General features: G+C 39.7%; 1 protein-coding gene and 1 long non-coding RNA gene across 5 annotated transcripts in view; both read left to right on the plus strand.

The window, feature by feature from the left end:
* Positions 1-1482: 1482 nt before the first annotated feature.
* On the plus strand, positions 1483-4325 carry LOC111924703 (uncharacterized). Of its 2 annotated transcripts, XR_002861812.2 has the most exons (3): positions 1486-1535; positions 3070-3127; positions 3539-3629. It is a non-coding gene; the product is annotated as an uncharacterized LOC111924703 (long non-coding RNA). The 2 variants fall into 2 exon arrangements; XR_015286346.1 differs by lacking the exon at positions 3070-3127 and having other exon boundaries at positions 1483-1535; positions 3539-4325.
* An 827-nt stretch (positions 4326-5152) lies between these two features.
* Positions 5153-24339, plus strand: part of CA8 (carbonic anhydrase 8 (inactive)) — a 49914-nt gene continuing 30727 nt past the window's right edge. For 2 of the 3 annotated variants that reach the window (XM_086887216.1, XM_086887206.1), the window contains exons 1-3: positions 5200-5340; positions 5616-5807; positions 9535-9659. In XM_086887216.1, coding sequence (XP_086743342.1) covers positions 5262-5340; positions 5616-5807; positions 9535-9659 — 396 coding nt within the window. In that variant the 5' untranslated portion in view covers positions 5200-5261. Of the gene's footprint in view, positions 5341-5615; positions 5808-9534; positions 9660-24339 lie in introns of all 3 variants that reach the window. The other variant, XM_086887227.1, reaches the window with a different exon arrangement.

The following is a 24339-nucleotide window of genomic DNA, read 5'->3' on the forward strand; positions in this document are numbered from 1 at the left end:
TTTCCCAGGGCTAGATCCTTTTAGGGAAAGAAAAAGCTCCAGGAGACTACATAGATTACTCTCTAAATTTTTTAGTGTGCCCTTAAATATACTGTAGTTTATTATTATTTCTTCTGTTCCCTTTTGATGGTAGTTTTCTCAGTCATTAAAAATTACTCCCTATTACTTGTGTTTTCTTTAAAAATCTTGACAGTATCACCCTGTAGTTTTAGTGTCCTCAAGCTGTATGTCTAAATTCTCATGGGCATCTACATTGGTCCTGCTTTATGCATTTGAACACTGGGAGAATACCAGGTTTCTGGCTTATTCCCATTCCCCCCTCATCTCTTGTGCATGTTAAAGGTTTATAACTATACTGTAGAAAAACATCTGTACACACTTGCAGATCAATATGTTGATCTTTAAATTCCCCACCCAAACCATGCATATTGTAAAGTGAAACATGTGAAGTGTGTTTAGGGACAGTCTGCTGTGCTATTAGCTGGCAAAACCAGGAAGCACAAATTTACACTTACAGACCATAAAAGCATACAAGGCCATGGAAACCACCCTTTGGTGTAGATATAAGTGGAAGCTGGGATTCAGCTGACATATTTTTGCAATGTTTGCAGGATGGCGTTTGCCAATGTAAACCTGACTTGCAAAGATACAGTGTCTTTCACTGTGAATGTTTCATTTTTTGCTATAAATGGCCCCTTTATTGGAAATGGTCTCCCTTTACTTTTTCATCTTGGGCTGTTTGAACTACCCAACCAAATTTTCCATTCTGTAACACATTGCTGCAGATGAAGAAAATAAAAACAGGGAAATATTATTATTCCAGGAATTCTGGAATATTATTCCTCCTAATGAACTACTTCCTTTTAAAGCGTGCAGGCAGATTTTCAGTATTGGTACACATAAGCTTGTGCTTTAAAGTTCAAATGCAGAAACTCTGTGTTTACACTTCTAAACCTGGAAAAGAATCAAACTTATTTGAGAGTGTAATCTGGCAAGAAATAAAGATAGAAACAAGACCACGAGGGAGATATTTGGGGGTCAACCTCATAGTCAACACAGGAAGAAAAATAGAAAGCCCTTTTTGCTGGAAAAAATAGATGCTCCAGGTCCCTTCAGCTGCCTGCCTTGCTGCATGGACACTGCCTTTTCTTTCAGGACACCTTGGCAAGAACGGAGATCAGGCTTGCAGAAGCATAAATAGACATTAAATTACCCCAATTGGAATGTTCTAATATTCCATTGAACAATTCCCTCCTTATCAAAATATTAAATCCTGCATGCCCTCAACTACTCTATGTTGGCAGCAATGTAATAAAGAATAACGTGGATAATACAGTAAATGTGATCATCTCAGAGTCTGAATTTCTCATCCCATGCACCAAGGAAATAACTGTCAGTTCTGTGGCTGCAAAGGATCATGCAGGTAGGAATATATAGTCTAAAATAACTCATATGTAATTCTGCTTTTCTTTTTTCCTATAGTAACCTGTACAGGTCTCTGCACTGGACTCTCCCTTTTCAGAGTAGTGAAAGCAGTAAGTAAAGTTGTGGACATGTAACCTCTTAAAAAAATGTTGCAAGTCATTAATAAGAATTTTCACATGCAAATTTTTCAGCGTTTGGATGAAGAACATTGGTGCAGTTTTCCCAGTATATCATTTTTAAGGTGTCTGGGGAAGAGATATTATCTTCTGAGGGAAAAAAAAAGAATAATATAGAATAAAAAGTATATTTTGATATAGAAAATAGAATAAGAGTTGTTTGGGATCTCACCAGGATTAGGTACTATACTAACCATGTTTCAAAATGCCATTTCTTGCTTGACAAAAGGAATGTCAGAGACTACACTGCTTCTGAACTACTGTTGTGTGAGTTCAAAGAGGAACTATTAAGCCCTGGATCTGTGCCTGAGCTTTTTATTCCTGGTACTATCAAAGGGTGTGATCATTAATCCCAGTTAAACAAGAAGTCAGCATGTTCCACAGAATCAAAGAGTGAAGCAGAATTCAGGAGACAGATGTCTTGCTCCTGCTTCTGTTGATGAGGTGCTATGTCACTTATGAAGGTCGTGTTGGCTGATCTGCTTTTTGCTCAACAATTTAATATTAGCTTGGGACCCATAACTATACCTATCTATAGATTTTTCATGGTGTTGAGCCAATGTAGTAAACACAATGGGCAATGCATTTTTAAAGAATAAAGTACCCATTTATATGTATTATATATTTAACATCTTCTCATTGTAAATTCAACTACTGGAAGATTCTACACAAACCTAAACAATTTTACGTTTGCCTACATCATTAAAGGAGATCAAATCCCACTGATCTTGAAGAAATCTTAGATCATACTACTATATTCTTCTGATTGTCTCAGCCCTTTTACTTGAAGCTGGGTCTGTAAACAAATTAGTTGGTTTTTGCAGAGGTCGGTAAGGTCAATATCTGCATTTATGATTGGAGATTAATGTGAGGGATCAGTCCCATGCTTCATTTCTTTGTGGAGAAGCGAATTCCTTTGTTACTTACATACTTCACCATTAAAGGAGACCCAGGAATCTTCAGTGAAATCTAATCTGTTGATTAGATCATGCTATGCCTAACAGATACTAAGGAAGAAGCAGGATATTTGCACAAAAACTACTCAGCAGACATATGGGAATAAAGAAATGTCAATTATTCAGAAAAGATTTATCTGCTATGCCTAATTTTACAGAGGGATATGGAAAGAATTGAAAGGTTAAAAGGAAGGGCAACAAATAGATGGCAAAGCCATGAAAAGAATTTACTGCAAGACAGGAACTCACAGGTCTGATAAAGTTGCCCCTCATAAGCATGAAATTCTAGAACAGACATCCCACAGGAAAGTTGCTGCAGGAAAGGACTTAATAGAGGGCATGAATGAATGAAATACTGTATTTCAAGGACTAAGGGAATGAACCCAGCCCCCTAGGACTGTACTGTTCATTTCCAAAATATGACACTACTTTTGAAGAAGAAAATGAATTTCCAGTCAGATGGACCAGAACTGATGACGATTTAGGGTAATGTTTGTTTTTTCCCCATGCAGTTGAACAATGATTCAAAGGAATCTACATTGATAGAAGCAGCTGGTGTGTCTTTTTGAAGTGAGTTGATGATAAAACATAATAAAGCCAGTTGGCTATGGGAGATGGGTATTGATATAGTCACATTGATACCTCATGTGACTAAAATGCATGTCAAAAATATCTGAGTTATCTTTTTGTACTGATGTCAGGTACTCAGTATATGAAAAATGTCTGTTTGAGTTTTTTTCCTCAATAAACGGCACCATGTTGTCATTTGGGTAGTATGATACTGCAGAAGGAAATCTGTGTTTCTTCCCTGCTCTTGAAAAAACCCAACCCAGTAAACTCTACTTCTTTTGCCCTATTTTCTTTTCACCTTGCATGCAGCTCATGAACAAGTACTCTCTTTTTCCATTAATGAAGTTTCATCTCAGTCCTTCTTTTTTCATCTCACACTCACACTGATGATAATTTTTGCTCCCCTGTCAGTGCTGCACAGGAATCACAGGTACGGCTGCTGAGTTGGGGTTCATTGAAGCACAACGAGCTCCACACTGACATCAAACCTTGTGAATCAACAGCACAGGATCAAGATGTTATCATCTTGGGATACCAGAATTCAGGGAAGTCTGGTCACTGTCTTTAAGCAGACTAGGATGGTAAGCGAAGGGCACTTCTTACCATTATAGCAATGCAATTTGACTGCCTCGGTTACCTTTTCTGATTTCTGTCATGGATTGCAGACTGTCAGTACTACATTCCCATTTCCCTTCCTGTCACTGATGCAAGTTTTTGGGCCACTGCCTAGAAGAGATCTCTATAACAGAGGTCCCTTCTGTCTTTTTTTCCCCTGACGGAATGAATATTCTCTATTTCCATACACATCTGTTTTCAAAGGAGAATGAAGAGTCCTTTCATAACCTTGAACTGAGGCATCTTCATCTTGGGGAGAGAATTTCCTCAAACCCTCCATTTTTGTATTATTTGCAGTAGGAATTGATGCCACACTTCTTCCTTTAGGACAGAAAGGGCAGAAGTGGGCTTCCTTCCTTATTTAGTGCCTTCCTTATCCTCACAGAAGGGACACAGTGCTCAGTAGTGAGGAGAAAACACTTCTGGACATCACCTAGTCCAAATCACCTGCTCAAGCAGGGCTGCCCACAGCAAGGATTGTGTTCAGATTAATACTTTGATGGATGGAGACTCCCCAGCCTTCTGGGGCAACCTGTGATAGTCATTTTAAATAATAAAAATTGTTTCCTGGTGTTCAAAAAAACCCTGCCGTGTTTCAAGTTGTGCCAAATCACCACTGGTCTTGTTATTGGGCCCCACCAAAAAGAGCCTGTCTCTACCCTCTTTGCATCTTCCCTTCGGCTATTTGTACAAATTTGTGAGATCCCATTGAGCCTGCTCTTCTCAAAGCTGAACGGTCCCAGCTCTCTCAGCCTTTCCTCATAGGAGAGATGGTCCAGCACCTTAACCATGGTCATGACCATTTGGTGGACTCTCTCCAGTATGTTCACGTCTGTCTGTACTGGAGCAGCCCAGATCTGAACCCAGCACCCCAGGTGTGCCCTCACCAGGGCTGAGCAGAGGGACAGGATCACCTCCCTCGACTTGATGGAATCGCTTTGTCTCAGGCAGCTCAAGGTATTGTTGGCCTTCTTTGCGGCAAGGGCACACTGCTGGCTCATGTATGACCCGATGCCCACCAGGACCAGTCCACCCAATGCCAAAGTGCATTCCAGCCGGGTAGTCCCCCACCTGTCCCGGCGCCTGAATTGTTCCTCCCCAGTGGCCGAGTTTTGCCCTTCGCCTTGTTGAAGTTGCTCTCCCTGGGTGTCCCCGGGTGCACAGAACTCCTGTGCCCAGCTGGAGGGGCAGCGGGAGCTGTGGAGACACCCACGCACCCGGGCTAGGGAAGCAGCCTGCGGAGGACGGCGAGGAGGGCGCAGGGAGGATCAGGGCAGCAGCGTCCCGCCGGGCACGCCCGCTGCCGCCTCGCCTCTCGCCGCCGGGACCGCCACCGGCTCCCGGCGCTGCCCGGGGGCCGCTCCCGGCCCTGCCCCTGCCCCGGCGCCCGCCGGCAGCCGCGGGCGGGGGCGGAGGGCGGGGGGAGGTCCGGGCGCGGAGCCGAGCGCCGCCAGCCCGCCTCGCCCCGCACACTCCGCACTCCGCACACCCCGCCCGGCCGCTCCCGGGCCGCCCGCCCATGGCTGACAGGAGCCTGATCGAGGGCGCCGAGCCCCCGCCGCGCCGGGAGGAGGCTCCGGAGTGGGGCTACGAGGAAGGTGAGGAGCGGGCGGCGGGGAGAAACTTTGTCCGCGGCCGGGGGAGGAGGAGGAGGAGGAGGCGGTGTGGGAATTTCAGTGGCCGGGTTGGCTCCGCTGCCGTCCCGAGGCGCCGGGAGCCGCAGGGGCGGCAGGTCCATCCCCGCCGGCGGGAGGGCAGCGCGGGGCGGCGGCCGCGGAGCCGCCGGGTCCGGCCGAGCAGCCCCTTCCCTGGCCGGGGGCAGCGTCTGTGTGTCGCGGGGTGTCCCCGTAACCGCTTCTCCCTTGTGCCGCAGGAGTGGAGTGGGGACTGATTTTCCCCGATGCTAACGGGGAGTACCAGTCGCCCATTAACTTGAACTCCAGAGAAGCTAAATATGACCCCTCGCTCCTGGAAGTGCGTTTGTCACCGAACTACGTGGTGTGTCGTGACTGTGAAGTGATCAACGACGGGCATTCGATTCAGATTGCCCTGAAGTCAAAATCAGGTATGCTGAAACGTGGCCTTGATTTTCCCGGGTAAAGCTTGTGTTGCTTGAAGACTCCCTGTGCTTATGTCCCGGAATGTAGGAAAAGCAGCCTGTCCCAGCAGCGAGCAGTTGTGCCCATTCTGCATGGACTATGACCGGTGAGAGTGTTGCTGTTGACTTTGGTAGGAAGAGGAGCAAGTGTTGCAATGGGACTTGCAGATTTCGATGCCAGACTAGATGATCAGTGAGGTTGCTTCAAAGTGTATCCAGAATTTCCTCTTGTGTGGTGGTATCCAATTCATTGGTATTAACAGCTGCCCGCACTCAAAAGCAGTACAGACTATTGCTAAGACAGTGTAGTGCCAAACTGTTCTGTACAGCTGGCAAGATTTGTTCATGGTTCAAAGACCATGTAAGTTAAAAGTGCTTTTTCCCATTAATTTGAGTGGGTTCTGAGTACTAAGTACAGAACTGGACAGCTTGACATAGATGCACCAGCTATACATGCTCACAATATCGATGAGGACGAAGTAGAAGGCAGTCCTCATTCCTTAAAGGATGACATTTTTAGTATCACTCATCAAATATGATTTAGTAGGAAATAATAAAAGAAACAATTCCAGCTTAAGTGAAGTTGCAATATCTGATTCAGACCTTTCATCTGGGTAGACTATTCTGTATGAAGGAGGCAAGAAAGTAGGGAGGAAAAAAGTCCATTTTGCTTTCCAGCACTGCAGTAGTTTCTTACCATGTGTTTGGAAGAGCCTCCATGTTATTCCAACCAGTCTTAGCTAGTAACAGCCCTTTGGGGGCATTTAAACAGCTGAACATTGTCAAGTCATGAGACATTCCAACTTTTGTTTCCTTCTGAGAACTCAGTAGTACTGAGAACTCAGTAGTACTGGGAACTACAGCTGTGCTAAGTGAGGGAGTCAGTTCAGATTTATACAGCTTTTTAAAAAGGGTTTATTATTTTAATAATGATGCTTTCCTTTATAACTTCCTTTCTATGATAATTTCCGTGTATTTTTGCAACACAGAACGTTTCTTTTCATGGAATTTTGCAGATTTGTAATAAAAGAGAAATGTTGTACTTCTAGTAAGTTTTACTGCCTTGATCAGAACCAGAGTTCTTTTCCCAAGGGATAAGGTTCTCCCTGCAGGATCAGGAATTCTTAAAATCTCCTGTGGAATAAGTGACAGTGACCACAAGTGACCTCATCATTTGCATGCCAAAATGCAGTTCCTTCCATCCTACCTGTCCCAAGGGCAGTTTGTAACATAGTAGTGATGGTTAGTAGGATGGGGCCAACACACCTAAATGCCTTTGCAAAACCATTAAGAGAATTAGAAAAAAGAAAAAAAGACTTTTATACTTGAACTCAATGTGATGCCAGATGAGTCTTGAAACACATTAAAAGAAAATGTGAAAATAAAAATGTGAAGTAGAGAAGAAGTTTATGACTGAAGTATGGAGTTATGATTTAGGAAATCTTGGTTTAGTTTCAACTTTTCCTTAGATTTAATATTACGTAATTTCCCGTTTTCTATTTGTAAACTGAGAATAATTTGGGAGGGAGAAGACAACATTTATTAAACCTACCAGGAGGATAAAAGAGTTAATAAGCTGTGTTTGAACCTGGCCTAGTATTCTAGTCATTTTTCAGAGATTGCAGAAACTCCTGCAGTTTCTTTTCCTCACAGGAGATCTCTGATGACAAATCCGTTCAGCCAGATTATTTTGTTGGGAACTATTGAGCACTGAATGCTTTTGAAACTGTGTCCAATTAATGTGCAAGAGGTCCTCATCTACTGTAATGTTAACAGTCAAAGAAAAAGTTCTTTATGGAAAAAAGTGAACTGATTAAGATCCATATTAAAAAGAAATTTTTCATTACTGGTGAATGTTTTTATCCTTTAATTCAAGACACACAGTCCATATGGAATTCCCAAATCCTTCTCATTATTTAATTGCAAATATTTTCACAGCTGCTTTCATTTTGATGGTGGAATATATGTTATGCATTAGGTGGAAGAACCATGACCAAGTATGAAATAGTTTTATCATGGGATCAGTGTCCTAACGGAGGCCTTGAAAATAAACTCTGAAGCTCCTGGAGATTCAGAACTACATCATACAGAGAACATTTGTTCGTGTTTCAGTTTTTCTCAGAGCAATGTTTCAAAACAGAGAAAATGCGCAGTTTTCCTAATTGAGATTATTATTATATTATTGCCCTAATTGAGCGCTAATTGAGTATCATGATTCCTATTATTTGGCCAGATTTCTTAAATACTTCAATTGGTTGTTTCCCCAGGTGTTCACCAGATTTGTAGATTTTCCCTCTAGGGGATATAGGTATAGACAGAATATAGATAAAACAAGGTTAAGAAGCAAATCTGAATATATAACTAGATTTAGGACATTTCATTTTAGAAACTCTAATGGCTGTTATATTAGTTGTGAAGTATTATTAAAGGAGGAGTGATTGGAATATTTGACTTTTTTTCCCCCTCCAGTATAATTGCTTATGAAAACCATAATTGATCTGTTTTCTCTCAATTTATTTACAGTTCCATACCTTTGGTTTTGTGTTTGTACAGTTGTAATACGATTCAATTGCTAACTTATGTTTTAGTATTACACTACCTCTTGTGCTCCAAGCTCAGGTGGTATAGTTTGTGTGTCAAAATAGCTATATATTATGGAACTAATTCCCTAAGGCTATATTTCATGCAGTTAAATAATCCTTACCAATTATCAGAGATTGTAAACAATTAATTCCAAGTCTATGAAATGTAAACCAGAATTTAATGGATTTTGGGGAAGACTGTGAATGCCCTTAAATAAAACTCAGCCCTGCCTAGAAGCCAATATTCAATGATTTTAGTGGGAAGTTACCTCCAGCTTGTGGTGTAATATTTGATCTAAAGCAGATTCAGAAATCCCTGGGCGAAATGTTTGTGTTGATTAATTCCATAGCAGGTTGGGCCTCACAGTTGCTTGCTTTTACTACTGGTGGAAGTCTCAGTGCACAAGTACTGAGCAAATATACACGTATTTTGTGTGTGTGTGTGTTGCGATTGTGGACAGATGCTTTTAAGAAGTTGCAGATGTTTAAAAAACTGAAGTAAGGAAAACCCATGTCTGCCTAGAAGCTGTTTTTAAGTAAATGAGGTGTGCTGTTTTTGCTCCAGTGTGTAGGTTTGATTGTATTTCAGTATGGAGGCGTTCAGTGTCTCAGAAGCCTGACAGGTGGTAAATGACTGAACACCTTTACCTAGCAAAGTATTTGCAATCAAAACTTTTCTATCTATTTCTGTGACCCACAGTAAATATAGGTGATGGAAATTAAACACTTGGACAACTTGGAGGTAACTTCCCAGTTCAATTCAGAACCCTTGCCATCTGTTTAGAGCACACAGTTAATGTCTTGATAAGACCAATAAACATTCCCTCCTCTGACTGGTAAAAGTTCAATGCTTTTATTTGGTGTTCTGCATCATAAAGAGTTTATGTATGACAGCAGTTTTACTGTTTTTCATAACTGCCTCAATTTGTGTTCTGTACCTGCAAGGTGCTTCAGAAGTAAAGGTGACAAGTCTGTCAACTTAACTTTTCTCCTCTCTGGTACCACTAATAACATAGAAAATTGCCACAAACTCCTTGTTGTATTTGGAGAATATATTCAGAGCCTTGTCTGCTTTGAAAGGCAAGTTCTTTACCACTTATCTTCTTTTCCAGTGTTAATAGGGGGGCCATTACCTCGGGGACATGAGTTTGAACTACATGATGTTCGATTTCACTGGGGGAGAGAAAATCAGCGTGGTTCTGAGCACACGGTTAATTTTAAGGCCTTTCCCATGGAGGTAAGAGTGCACCACATTGTATAACACCCATGAAATGCAAAAGATCTTATTTCATAGCCTGAATTATTGGCAGCCCAAAAACTACTTCCTTTTAGCTCTTCATGCTTTATATTTCAACCACAAAGCTATTTTCCTGAGGTGTGCTTTAGTGCAGGTAAATTAGGATGTGCGTCTGGAATAGAATGCCTCCAGCACTCATCACACTGTATGATTAATTGGTCGTAAAGTTAGCTTGCAGAATTATTAACTTCTTTCTTATTAGTGTTCTAACAAGATCTGCCATTTCAACACTTCCTATGTCACCTTGACTAATAGCTATAGATGGGGAGAACTAGCCACTGGAAATATTTCCATGGTGAGTAATAACAGTTTAGGTCAATTTGGAGTAAGTGTAGAGCAATTTGTTAATGAAACAGCTTTATATACTTGAAAATTGAAGATTATGTGATAGTCCTCTGTATGTTCTGCAAGATCTGGAAGAAGTATACAATATTGAAATAAAAGCAAAGTGATAATGCAGTCTTAAAAAAATCCTCCTGGGGTTCATGTCATAGGCAGCACAAAATGCCTTTTTCTCTGGCCCTCCAGCAGTGGTTTGTCGTACTACTTCACTTCCCACTGTCTCATTGCTTACAGCTGTCAAGGAATGGCTTGGAGTATTCCTTAACCCCTGGGCAGCAAGACTACTTTTAACAGATACCAACCCTGATATTTGGTGACTTCAGCTTTGCATCTTTTATTTCATTTGTTGTGCGCTATTTGTTTTAAAGGAACTCAAGATTTTTCAGAGTTCTTTAAGTAAGTTTTGCCTTTTTTATCTATCATAATCCCTCATGAGTCTGAAACTGTTTATTTTTTTCACTGTGCTCAGTGCTAGGAAATTTATTATTGTAGTGTTGATGAGTGCCTGACTACTGGAAAAGAAGTGTCTTATGGAAAAATATATAAAAACATTGAAGAATATAAAGCAACTACTGCAGAAATAAGTGTAAAAATCTTGTGGACATCATCCATCTAATTCTTAGGGTTGTTCAAATACTTTTAAGAGTTGTGGGTCAGATTTTGGTCTCTGCTGTTTGCTACTTTGCACTGGTCTGTCACAACCTCTCACATATGAACTTACTCATATGGAGTTTTCAGGCTGAAAGGAGTAAGATCATAGAATAATTTAGGTTGGAGAGGACCTTTATGATCAACAAGTCCAATCATAAACCTAATACTACCTAAGTCCTCCCCTGAACCATGTCCTTAAGTGCCACATCTATGTGTAGATCCCCTCTGCAGGCTGATTCCAGGTAGGTCTTGGAAATGCAGAATTAATTGAATGAATAAGACTCATCAACCAAAGGGAAAACAAGGGAAGTAAGTAAGACCTTCAGGATACTGCAATGCTCCCCTGAGGTAGGAAGTAGCAAATTCATTATAAAATACCTCTGCTTAGTGCTTAGTGCTTTTCTTCAAGACTGATCCAGTATGTGGTGATGCAGAGAAATATTCATATGAACTATGCTGAGAACTGTACTTGGGAATCTATCCGGGTTTCCTGTCTCTTTGTTTATTAGAGATCACTTGCAAAAAGTCTTGGTGGTATGTGGGAACAGTCTATTGATAATCTGCCGATAATATAGAATTATCTACTCCAGATCGGCCCAGAATAAAATATGCTTGACCCAGAGATACAAAACAACAAACTCAGTAAGTCATGAAGGGATTTCATTCTTCACCTACCTTGAAAGCAGTACAGCAGCTGCACAAACAGGATTCTGGCACAGTTGAAAAACATCACCTGGAAGTGAGCAAGCCAATGTTTTTCTGTTTCCTGCATCTTTCAACTGAACTCTAATTTCCAAGAAATAATTACGGGTGCAAAAATTCTCTAGCAGAAAAACCTGACCCATAATACACTTTAAGTACAGTTTGAATGTTTCATTTTGTAAACAGATAAATTCTTATGGCAGAAAATGGCCAGTTTGTCATCTTCTGCCTCAAGCTGTAAGAAAGTGCAGAGCAATTTTTTTGACAGGTGAACTGCATTTCCTTCTGCTATATGCACAAAGAGCTGTTATATTAATTCCCTCTCAAATTGTCCAGATCAAATATTAGACTTGAGCAATAATAAAACAGGTGTTTGTGGCCACTGTAAATGTTTATGTAGCACACCTGAGACTCCAGAATGGAAGACTTGCTGTTTCCATTCAAGGCATAGCCTTATCTGTTTTATTATTATTTTTTAAACAATAGCTTTTATCAGTGGACTTGGAATTCTTATTTTCTTAGCTTTTGACATTGGCATTGGTTTGTACAGTTGTTGGAAATCATCATATTCTGAATGTATATTTGCCTTGATTTCTACGGGGTTTCACAGATTGACAGAATGTCCTAACTTGGAAGGGGCCCACATGGATCATCCAGCTCTTAAGTAAATGGCTCATATTTATTGGTTCCACAATCTTGGTGTTAAAAGTACCATGCTCTAATCATCTGAACTAAGTTTATTGGTTACTGAACACAAACAGCAATTGATGCCTATTTTGGCTACATCCAAGCAATCTGGTATAGTTTATGCTGTCATACAAAATAAGCTGTCAGTTGTTTGTACATCAGTGCATGCCTAGAAATATGTTGAGCACCAAATGCATAAGTTTGGGTCTTTATCAAGTGTAACAAATCTAGTAGGTCATCTTCCTAAGGAGCTAGAAATTATTTCCATGGCAAATGATAGGGATTCTCTTCTCTTTGTGAGAGGAGATAAGAAGTAATATGAAAATGGAAGTGCTTGGTTGAAATGGGTACATTAACAACCCAACAGGTTGGCCTAGGTGACACACTCTGCTCATTTTAAAACCTGAGCAGTTCTACAAAAATCAGCTTTTAGTTTGATGAGAGATGACTATCTGAGACTAATTATTGACTGGAGCAATTATTGATGGTCTGGTTTTTTTAGGGCTGAAGACTATACAGCTTTATTTTATTACACTGGACAAAATAGTTGTGAAAGAGCTTCAGATTGTCGTGTAATGGCCTTTGTAAAAGACTGAAAAAGAGTGTAATTTTTCAAGGTTTGGAAGACTGATCTTCAGTTACTTCCTTAGTCTCTTCATCTTTGGTACTATAATTTCTAGAAAAAAGTTAGGCAATATACTGTATTAGTTGAATAATATCCCACATTTCTTAGTGCAAAAATCCATTACTTCTTACTACACAGCCAGGGTCTTTGAGTGTGGTTAGGATATGTAGGTTCATGGTGAAGTTGGTTAGATTACAAAACTTGTGTAACTTCTGGAACAGCTTCTTGAGCTAATACATATTGTCCGAAAATGCTGTTCACGTGGCTTGGAGTCTGAGTTCTTTGGTTTTTTATTCTTATATGAGGTCCAGCAAAGCTGTGTTTTCCACCTTCCTTGACTGAAGAAACCAGAATGTAGACAGTGGTATGCCAGTGTTTTCATTTCCACTGAAAAATCTGTTTGCAATAGGTCAGGAAAACAGGACAAAACAAAAATATTTGTCAAAATTAAATACGGCAACACCTCTTCTTAAGCCAAGGAAAGAGCAGAGGGATGTACCTACCAGTACTCCTCTGTTTTTTTTTCATGAAAACAAGAGCATGAAGACCACTCTTGCCCTTTGGTCAGGAACTGGAAGGAAACTGTGCAACTTCCTCTAGAAATCCATCTCACCATCTACTTCTGCTGCATGCAAACGAGTGCTACTTTGCCTTTTGGCCAAAGATACATTGGCCATGACATGTGCTAAATGTTTAGTAATGGTCTCAACATTGAGAGACTGTTTCTTGCGAGCAAATGGAGCAGGGTACCAAATCTCTGTGCCTTACAGTACAAATTTCCACAAAGCAGTGGAATCCACCTTTACACATGTGATTTACCTGAAGCTGATTTAGGTGTAGGAAAGAGGAATTATTTGACATCTTTATTCCTCCCCTTGATGCCAAGCATATGGGTTGGAGAAGGAGGGAAAACAAATGAAGAACTAATGAAACTGACTCTTTCCCTTACCTCTGATGTATATAACAGGTAGATAGAAGAGGACAGGAATTGAAAATTGCTATTACTTATTTTTATTAAGAAAGTGAAATGGGAGCAGCTAAAAATGAATTCCCATTGTATCTGATCTCTGTATAAACACAGCATATTATAGTGCCAGGCTGAATGAACTTACAGTCAAAAAAGAAATGAAATCCAGCAGGAGAAAGTAAATCACATGATAATATCAATACAGGTTTGTGGGGAAATGAAAATAATTTCTGTGCTTCTGAAATGAAGGGTAACAGAAAAATATAAGGGGGCCTTAAAGCTGTCTCTTCCTCTTAGTTAGTTTGAGTTAGTTAGTCAAATGGTGGTGTGACCAAAGGCACAGACTGACCATAAAGGCACAGTTGTTTCTGGGCTACTGCTCTAAAATAAAATTGTATCAGGGAAAATAAAAAGGTTCCTTTCACCACTTGCAACATATCTGGGAGGATAAGTCTCTGTAATCCATCCTCTTTAAAATGTAGGATTACATTAGCTGAGAACCATGTGAAAGCTCTCAGTAGAAGGGGGTTGGCAGAAAATAATTTAAAAAATGTTTCCAAGATGTGCAGGAAGATTAAGAACTATTAGTGTCCGTCCTACTTTTTTTTTTTTTTTTTTTTTTTGAGTAGAACAGAAAGAAATACAGTTGCTGGAAGGACCAAAATCAATTCTGGACAGGAATAAAAATTGTTCCTTTCCTGCATGACAAAGAGCAGACTAATGAATTCTGTAGACTTTCAGAGTAACAATCCTGCTGCAATGAAGGTAACATAGTGCAAAACACATATCCTACCCTTGATTTGATTTAAACCATGACTTTTTCCTTTGTTAAGAAGAAATGGTGCCTAAAGTACTCACCTAACAGAGCTTTAGGGCTTCAGGTTAGGCTGTTAACATTACACTTGCCTACTAAAGCCTTTACAGTCTTCAGCATGGGGTTTTCTCCGTGCCTGGCCCTGAAATTAGATATCTATATACAGTGCAGTGCCCTTTCTGGCATTTCTGGGGTGAAGATATCAGGCTTTCAACAAAAAAAATTATTTTTGCCACCTTTTAATATTATTTGCCAAAGCTATTTAACCTTTTAATCATTTTCCTATTACCTTATCTGGACTAAAAAATAAACCAATGTATTTGTAATTGTAATAGAAGGCCTGGGAAACAGTGTTCCTGCCAGCGTGTCTCTCCCTCTTTATTCAGAGATTTACAAGCTGCAGAAGGACTGGGTAGGTGTGAATGGCAAGCAGAATTCAAACCACAATGACAGTAATTTCTTTATTAGGACTATGATCCAAGTAATGAACTCTAAATATAATTCAAAGAGTAAATCCTGTTGCCTTAGTTGGTTGCATAGATTGCCTGCTTGTGAAAAAAAAGAATTAATTCCACTCATATTGCCAGCACAAGGCCTTTGAATGAAGGGTATCTATGAATTCAACAGGAGGCAAAAAGAACAGATTCCAGAAGAGTTTATGTAGCATCGTGCTGAGGTCTGGAACTTGGCTCAGACGCTGTCCAAGTTTTCTGGTGGAATATGAAGTTGTTACTAACACTTTTGGGCAGTCTTCTAAATTTTGAAATCATTGCAGGTGAACACTCTTAGCTGTAATTAAACACAGTATACCTTATAAGGAAATTATGACTTTCGTGTAATAGCTGTATCCTTGGCAGGTTATGAATAAGACTAGTAATTGTTTAAAGTAGATATTTTCATTGGACAATATCTAATTTTTGAGGACAGAATTGTGGAAATATACAGGAAAGTTGTGCCAGTATTTAAACAGATGTTTTCAGATTTGTTTTCTAAATCTCAGTGATTTCTACAAAAGCAATTTTTTACAGGTTGTGTAGATTTACACAGCACTCCGTGGGAAAAATTGGTCTAAGCACCAATTCCAGGACTGTCAGTGAATTGTGTTATGTGGGATCCTAGTCCCAAATGTGCCAGTGCTTAAGTATTTTTTTTCATTTTTCTATGTGTCATACACTTGCAATCCCCTAATTGATGTGACTTCTGTTTGGATTTTTTGTGGTGGGACAAAGCTGTGAGGACTTTGTCTCCTCCCAATGTACAGGGAAACATGAAACCAGCAACAAGATAAAATTGCCATCATTGTAAAAGCACACATGATCAGCTTATGACTCCTGAGATTGCTAGTGCTTTAAGTTCTTACAGTGTTATGTTTTTATTGTTGTTGAGGGTTAATTTGACCTAAGTAGGCACATGCAGTCTCTGGAGTACACTTTCTTTTTTGGGTAATTTGCCAGCATGAGCTTTTACTGGCCCTTGTTTTGCTCACTCACACATAGTTTTTTCAGGAAGGCACCTATGTGCTTTCTGTTGTGAATTCCTGGAAGCAGGTGCAAAAATGGGCTGATGTACTTGCACAAACATGCTTTTGTCTTGTCTGACACCTGAAAAAAATAAGTTAAGCCCTGTGGAAAAAGGTACACTCTTTAGAGGTAGCCAATGTGATTTACCTTCTGTGCAAAATCTACAATATATTTAATGGATTGTGGAAGATGTACGAGTTGCCAGACACCAGGTGAAAAAGGAGTGGTGCTAATAGTGTGTAGTGAAGACTCTTTATCTTTTTGTCTGTTTTTTAAGAGTCATTTGAGTTTTGTGTAGAGAACCTTTGTGGCCCATATTCACCAAAACCACTTATGAGGTGGTGGTTGCAATCTACCAGGATGGAGAATTTCAGTACTGATTAAAGAAATAAATAGTTCAAACTAAAAATGACTGAGCATAGGAGAATGGGTCAAACTAACAGGAAAAAAATTTGCAAGAGGAGAAAAGCTGGGTGAAGGAAAAGAGAATGAGAAGAAAATGAGGAGCAACTGAAGAGAGTAGTTCTTCTCTGGGCTTCCTATTCCACCTAATCTCAGTCTATTGGTGTAGTCCTTCCAAAAGCAGCAGGCACTCTTTGTGAGTGGTTTTGCATCAAATTTTCTTGCAGCCTGGCTGGGCTAAGGTAAGATATTCAGTTGCAGCCTGTTTGGTGGCACTGCATGCTTGTGGAGGCAGGTGTGTAACCTTGGATAGAGGATCTCTTAGCATACTCTGTCTGTGGTAGCAACAACCTCTGACACTTTTTAAAAATACAGGATTCTTTTCCATTCCTTGAGCAGATATACAGCTTTGCCTTCTTACTCTATTTTCTTATGCAATTGTCTTGCTGACAGTGCTTGTATTCATGAATAGAGAGGTTGCTATCAGACAACCCTTATGGAAAACTCTATTCCCAACTCTAACAGAATGGCTACTTACGTAGGTGCTGTGGGAGAAGACCTTCTGGAGTCTCTTAGGAGATGGGACTTCTGAAGAGGATTTAAACCTAGTTTGGAGCGCAACAAAATTGCTGCTCCACTCTGCCATTTTTCTTGGCTGTATGCCCTTGCTGTGATTTGCTTCAGTTGTACATAATTTTCTAATTTCTGCCATGATCCTTGCTGGCACTCTGCTCATATTTTGCTTCAGTTTCGTGCTGCCTTGGTTTTCCTATTTGGTTTTCCTTGGCACTTTGCCATAACCATTAGGTCTAACTGTTTTGCTATATAAAACTTTTCACTTGTTGAAGAAGAGGAAAGGAGATTCTTTATTTTGTTGTTTTCCATGCTGATGCTTGAGTTCCGAGACTGGCCCCAATGCATAAGTAAAATCTCTAAAAACTAGAAGTAATAGCTTTCTGATGCTGCTCCCAAATGTTGTGTTATTTGTGCTAATGGTGCAGTCATAGCCCTCAAGAGGCAAAGGATGAAACTTGTAGATCATCTAAGATGTGAAAACCTTGGGAGGCTTCCACAAGTATTTGCTGTTATGCCTGAGTGCATCACAAGCACAAATAATTTAATCCTTAAAACATCAGTGCAAGGAAGATGAGTTCTGCTATTGCCAAGGAACTGGTAGAAAACAAGTTCAAAGGGATTAAATTGTTTGGCCATGGTCACACATGATGCCTTTTGTAGAAGTGGGAGAGAACTGACTCATGATTCCTAGATGCTCAAATTCTAGTAAGAGTTTCAGACACTGTAGTGTTGGAATACCTAATTTAGGTTGTAAATCCTGTTTCAGTAATTTAACCATGGGGCTATCTGATGTCCATAGGCCACACTGTTGTCAATGAGCTCATTCCTGACTTTTTACTGTCCCAGCATTAAGCCATGTAATGAACTGAAATGGGAAATAGCTGAAGTTTAGCAGAATTTGTCGAGTTCATAGAACTATGGAAGATGAGAAAAGTATAGCACACTATTACACAATCCGCAAACTTGCAATTCAAGAGAAAACTATTGGAGAAGCATAACAAAGTTTATTATTTCAAAGGAAGCTTAGCAAACATTACAGGAAAACAAAAACCTGAGTTTCCTAGAGGAGTGTATAATGGAAGAACAACTGCTCACTGGATAACAGTCAAGATTATGACTTAAGAAGATAATATGCAGCTGCAGATTCTCATATCTTAAGATAGACCATTACCTTTGAAACAAAGAACTGTGGAATACAAATCAGTTATTAACAAAACTTGGCAAATTAACAGGGAAAGAGTGTTTTCTATTCTGCCTTCATGAGAGAATCTACCACTAAAAATTAAATTGGTGATTTAAAACCTTCCACATACGAACAGTCTGGTTTTAAATCCCAAGACAACAGATTGCAGGCAACACTTTAGAGCTGGACATGCTTTTATTAAATGCTTTGTCATATAAATAACACTTCCAGATTTAAATGCTTAACCTAGCTCTTTGTGTTTTCTGTCTTCTTGATGATATTGCTAGTCTGTAATATCATTAACTATCCATCAAGGTCCAATGTTTTTTCCAAGCTTCACTCTAACTGTGGAGCTATAAAAGCACACGCAGACATGTGCTCATTCTCTCAGGCTGGCAAGAACCCAGAGTGAAGGTAGGCTGGAGAATCTTGCAGTAAAAGCCTTGCTTTTTCCTTCTTGGCTTTCGTATTTCAAAGGAAGGAAAAAGAAAGGCTTGAAAGTATATTTGTTTCTGTTAGCATAGGTAAAGGCAGACCCAGGGCACTTCAGCCTACATGTTTGCTGGGGCCAAACATGGTAGGGAACAATAAGCTGCTCTGCAGTGCTCCTTGCTTTGCACACTGAGCAGAAACTTGGCACAGTGAAGAGGCTGACCTATGAATCTGACAGTAATAACTGTGTAATTGTTTAGTTTCTTACCATTAGGTTGATATTGAAAGTTGGCAGCATAGAAACTGGCAAATTTTGTCTTTTTCAGTCCTTTTCTTAGCCTGTATACTTACATTACAGTTAAAAAAATGTTAATTTTGATTAATTCCTGTTTTCTTTTAATCTCTTGTGAGTGCCAGTAGACATAAGCTGTGCTTTTGATTTCAAACATGAAGAAAAAATAAATACACACAGATGACAAATTGTGGATCCTCAGTTTCCCCTATACTCTATGATGGTTTTGCCAGTGATTTTCGTAAGAAGCAGGCAAGCTAATTTTATATGTCAGCAGCTTCTGTGGGCAAACAAGGAGATAGGTAAAAACATCTATGTTGCAGTTGCATTAACTGTGAAGATTCTTTTTTGTTTATTTTTATTTTTTTTTACTTTTTTAGACCTTTTGACTTCTTTTCCCAGAATAGAAAGAAGAGTGCTGGTTGTATTTTTATGTTTCCCATTACGTTTCTTTTTAGCTTACTGCTTGTAGCTGTCGTGTTTTGAGGTTTTCCATGTACATCAGTACTTCCTGCTGTTAATTTCATTTTTGAAATGGACCAATAGTTCTTTGTGTTAAATGAAATAAGGATGCTGCATGTGATTAGACTTTTCAAAGGGAACAGAGATTCCTGTTTAATTATAGATGTTGCAATGTTTTTATTATTGTTTTGTAGATACTTCTTTAGTGAGTTTGCCAAAAGAAACTGCAATAGTGTTTCCTGAGATGCTGCAAATAATTCAATAGTCCCACAATTTGTTACCTTTTGAGTGGCACATCTGAAGGTATGCCACACAATTGCTTAGACTACTGCTTTCAGTAGGCTGGCTTGTTTGAAAAGAGAATAGATTTTGAAAGGTGTCTTTGCACTCCTTCCTTTTATGATTCAACAAAAATAACTTTTTTTACAGCTGTTCTTCTTTCTTTCAAAGATGTTCATGGAGAGGAGAGCACCAGTCAGCAAAGCTTCTGGACTATCCTGGTGTCCCAGTCAAGCATATGTTCAGCATGTTTTAGCTGTGAATTTAGCTTTTGACCTGAAACATGTAATATCTCACACTGGGATTGTGAAGTTGTTTGAACAGTGTCTCCAGGATACCTTGCTCCATCTTGATTTATGTGCACCTAATTTCTCTGATCTTAGATTACAGACTTCTTTGTTCAGGGAATGTCATCTTGTTCTGAACGTACTTGGAGCCTGACGATTAATGCACAGACTAGATCTGCTCAATCTTTAACACTTTCAGCAAATTATAACAAGCAAAGGTTCAGCAGAAATTGTGCTTTCTCTTCTCCTACATTGTATTAATCAGAAGATTTTTAATGCCAACAGTGTTGTCATCTGTGTTCACTGGCACTGCTTTCAGTTGTGTCCCGTAGTGGTGAACTTAGTGTTGCTTTCAAAGATAGGCAAAGAGTTCCCTTTATGTAATTTTTTCATTACAATGATCTATGTATGGAATTTTAAAGAGGATTTTAATTATACTGAAATTCATTGGCATTTTGGCACCTATCCACTATAGAAGCCTTGAAAAATTGAAGTCTGGAAGCATAAGCCAAGTGCACTAGTTTATTACCTAACCACATTTTCATCCTTTTCTTCATTTTGCCCAGAGTTCACGATCTAGTAATTTGTTCCTATTTTCAAAGGAAGCATGTTTACATTGACTGAGCTATAATGTTTAACCATGAAGACTCTGTTGCTTTATGGGTATTTGTTTCTTTGTTTTGTGGCATGAAGTATGTACACGTATTCTTTCTTCCCTGAGATATTTTCAAACAGTCTCTGTATCAATTCCATTAACTTTATTTTCCTAAACCCCTCCTTCAGGCTGTTAATAACTAACTTTCTGGTTTTTTAATCACTTTTTCTGGAAGCTGTGTGCCCTGGTCATATCCATGGTTCGGTTCCCTTGTGGGGATTTGGAACTTAATTACTGTATGTTATGGTCACTGCCAACAGCTTAGTCAATTGCTTCCTGAAACAATTCAGTGCCAAGTCAAGTATCAACTCATAAATTCTTGTGCACATATAAAATAACAAGACACAATTTTTCCACATTTTGTCCTCCTGAGATGTTGCTTTCGCAATATTTGTGCTGTTGAAATTATACATCATTATTGTACAACTAGATTGTGTTGCTTTCCATTATTACTAGCTGAAATCTTCAGCTTCATTTCATCCCTCTCAATCCAGGAAAACGCCTTCCTGCCGGCCCTAGTTAGGTAGCCAGAGTTTGCCATTTTTCCTGTTCCCTACTCCACTTTTATGGCATGTTGTGAATGAAGTATACTCATCCCTGGCAAACTTGGGTGAGTCAAGGAGAGTATTTTTTATCTGTACAATTTTTAGCAGAGGAATTCTAAAGCTGCTATAATTTACCTTAGAGATATAGATTTATCCCTGAGATGGTGTTTATGGAATCAAGAGTGTTTCAGCTACATTCTTAGCAGTGACAGAAGTATCACAAAACCCAGTCTGCTCAAAATTTCCAGACTGACTTGTTTTAGTTGCCCCTCTAATTAAAGACATCATGATGCAGTATTCTGTTAGAATTTTGATGTATGCATTGAAATAAGAGTTGGGGAGATATGAGGGCAATAAAAAATCTGTGGTCCTTGAGAGGTTTGTTGAGAGTTGCCTTCTATCCTGTAATATTGTTAGACTAAGCAGACTTTTCTGGAACTTGTAACAGCTGGTTGCACAGCTAACATGGAATAGCTGTATAACCTAGTTCTGAGCAAGGAACAAAGGTTACTAGAAGATTAATTTACACCTGATGCAGCATGCACTGAAGAAAGAAGCTTTTGTAATAATTAGCTTCTCAATCAAGAGTCTAGAGAGTTGGAAAAATGCAATAGTTGATCATGCCAGCTGCACAGTTTCAAGCAGGCCTACTGACAATTGTGTCCCAATCAGATATTCCAATCGATCTGAAGAGGAATTATTTAAAAATTACGGTGTTCTACTGTGTGTAGAGAACAAACAGGAGCGTGTTAGGCAGAAGAATCCCCCATGTTGCAAGCTCTTGCAATATGGGTTATGGTTACCAATTGAATTGAGGCAGGACCTACACCCAGGCAGGGCAGGTGTTTCTTGTTGCCTGTTGCAACCTCAGCTGCCAGTGGTTTTGTCAGGCCCCTGTAGAGCCAGGTTCTGGCGCCAGGAGGGTCGGGAAGATTTTTGCTGTTGGCACATTTCCCTTTGACTCCTATGGAGCGTGAGCTTGGTGCTCTGTTCTGAACTGCCTGACTTAGCCAGTGGAAACACAGCACATTGAACAGCAAATTAGGGTTTAAGTCATTTAGCAGAAAGTATTCATAAAGAAAGGAGTTTCAGCATATGAGCTGCTTTTTATGGTAGCAGGACACTCCAGACTATGCAGGTTCATTGCAAATTTGCAACAAGAGTGCAGAAATGTTGGAGCAGAGTCCTTCTTCTCCCTTTACCATTAACCAAATGCATCATAACAGATGATGAGCCATGATTTATTTCAGGATGTATTTTCCTGTAAGGAATTAGATTGTATCACGTTTGGTCTGACATTTGGGTGACACATGCACACCATCAGGTCACAGTAAGGGACGGAGCTAGTAGCAACTTTCTTGACATTTCAAAAGCTGAGCAAGTTTAGTTGAAAGTAAGCTTAAGTGAAAGATGGCCATTCCAAAAAGCAGATGACTGAGGAGGTTTGAGAAAAGGCATCATTCAGGAGTCAATCATGAGATGCTGACTTGGTGGTCACAGAAAATTCATGCCTGGGCTCCTGAAAAGAGAATCCTGAGGAGTGCAAAATTACAAGAGGCAAGGGACGCAGGTTGCAACAGGTGATTAAGTAGAAGGAGAAATAAATTATGGAGGAGGTCAAGCACAGAACAGGTTATCTAGAGAGGTTGTGAGACCTCCGTCGTTGGAGATATGCAAAACTTCATTGGACAAGGACCTGAACAACCTGCTCTGACTTTGAATTAGTAGCTAACTTTGAAGTTGGTGCTGCTGTGAAAGAGTTGAACTTCAGAGGTGACTTCCAACATAAATTATCCTGTCATTATATGTTTTATGTGTGAGCTGGGAATAAAGTAAGGTCATCAACAGAGCTTAAAAGATCATTTTTGCTCTCAGTGAGCTTTAGACCCTGCAGATTTCCACAGAGCAGTCAGTGCCCCAGACAGGAGAAAATGTACATTTTTGTAAGTGTGGTTTTTATTGAGAGACACTGGCTTCCAGAATTGATGAATGTGATAGGTCATATGGAGTGACTCTGATTCCTGCTAGAATCTGTCATCCCAGGACTCCAATTTTGTGCAAAAAATCTACCATCAGGCCTTTTCATATTGACATAGGAAGTATTTCTGTGGTAGAGAAAGGAATGGATTTAAGGGATAGGGTTTTCATTCAATAAATTGACTTGAAAGCCAGAATGTCAGGTCCTTACTCAGTTGAGAGAGAGTCTTGAGACAGGCCCCCTGTTAATGTCTGTCAGCTTTTCCTAAATAAGGGTTAGGTTCAGTAGCCTTTTGGTTGAGTGGGGACTAGATGAAAATGGAGAAGTTTCTCAGAATTTGTTCCATATAGAATAATCCTTCCAGGGGGTTTGCTCTGCTACCTGGAATGATTTCTCAATCTTCACTGTGTAGGAGAGTCTCTCCAGCTGTTCACAGAGAAAATCAACTTTATCAGCATTTTATTATCATTTGTCTTCATGAGTTTTCAGTTTATCTGATTGTAAAGAAGTTGCTGCTACAATTATTTGATTTACAGCTGTAGTGTTAAAAGGCCCAAAATTATGTGGTTTTTTTTTTCAAGAGGAAAGTGGATTTTTTGAGTGCTGAGGATTTTCTGATAGCTTTCCAATTATTTTGTAAAAAATAAACTGTCTGGCATGTCAAGCCAGCCACTGATAATCAGTAACAGCATAGCTGACTCGTTTTGGCTATGTAGAACCATCATAACTACCAAGTATCAAAACATTACCTAGCAAAGTGAGCAGAACCTTTCCTGCCACACTGACACATGTGGCTGCTTTGTACTCTGGGTGAAAACCACACAACAGGAAGCTGCCAAGGCACTGCAGCTGATGGTTTAAAATGCCCTGCATGGTTATGTTCATATCAGGGGCTGGCACCCCTTTTCAAACACCTGTCTCAAATAAATGTCAAAATGAAGGTTACTAACATCCTGAACATTAGTAGCCTCTGTGATTATTCCTAGTTGTGAGATACAAGGGCATGGACAAGATGTTGTCCATGTGCATGGGCATTATATTGTATTGACAGTTTCAAGATTTGTGAAAGCACTGTGGTCTTTCCTCTGTGCACATCTGATTCCTATAAATATTAACAAGAGTTATAGGCCATGTTTTTTGTGGTCTGTACTCTCAAGAGTTCTGATTTTGTAATGTTTGCAGACTTGTTGCCATCTTTTTTTGAAAACTGTTGTCTGATGT

Source organism: Cyanistes caeruleus, chromosome 1, assembly GCF_971803275.1.
Source record: "Cyanistes caeruleus chromosome 1, bCyaCae1.hap1.1, whole genome shotgun sequence".
NCBI classification, from domain to species: domain Eukaryota; kingdom Metazoa; phylum Chordata; class Aves; order Passeriformes; family Paridae; genus Cyanistes; species Cyanistes caeruleus.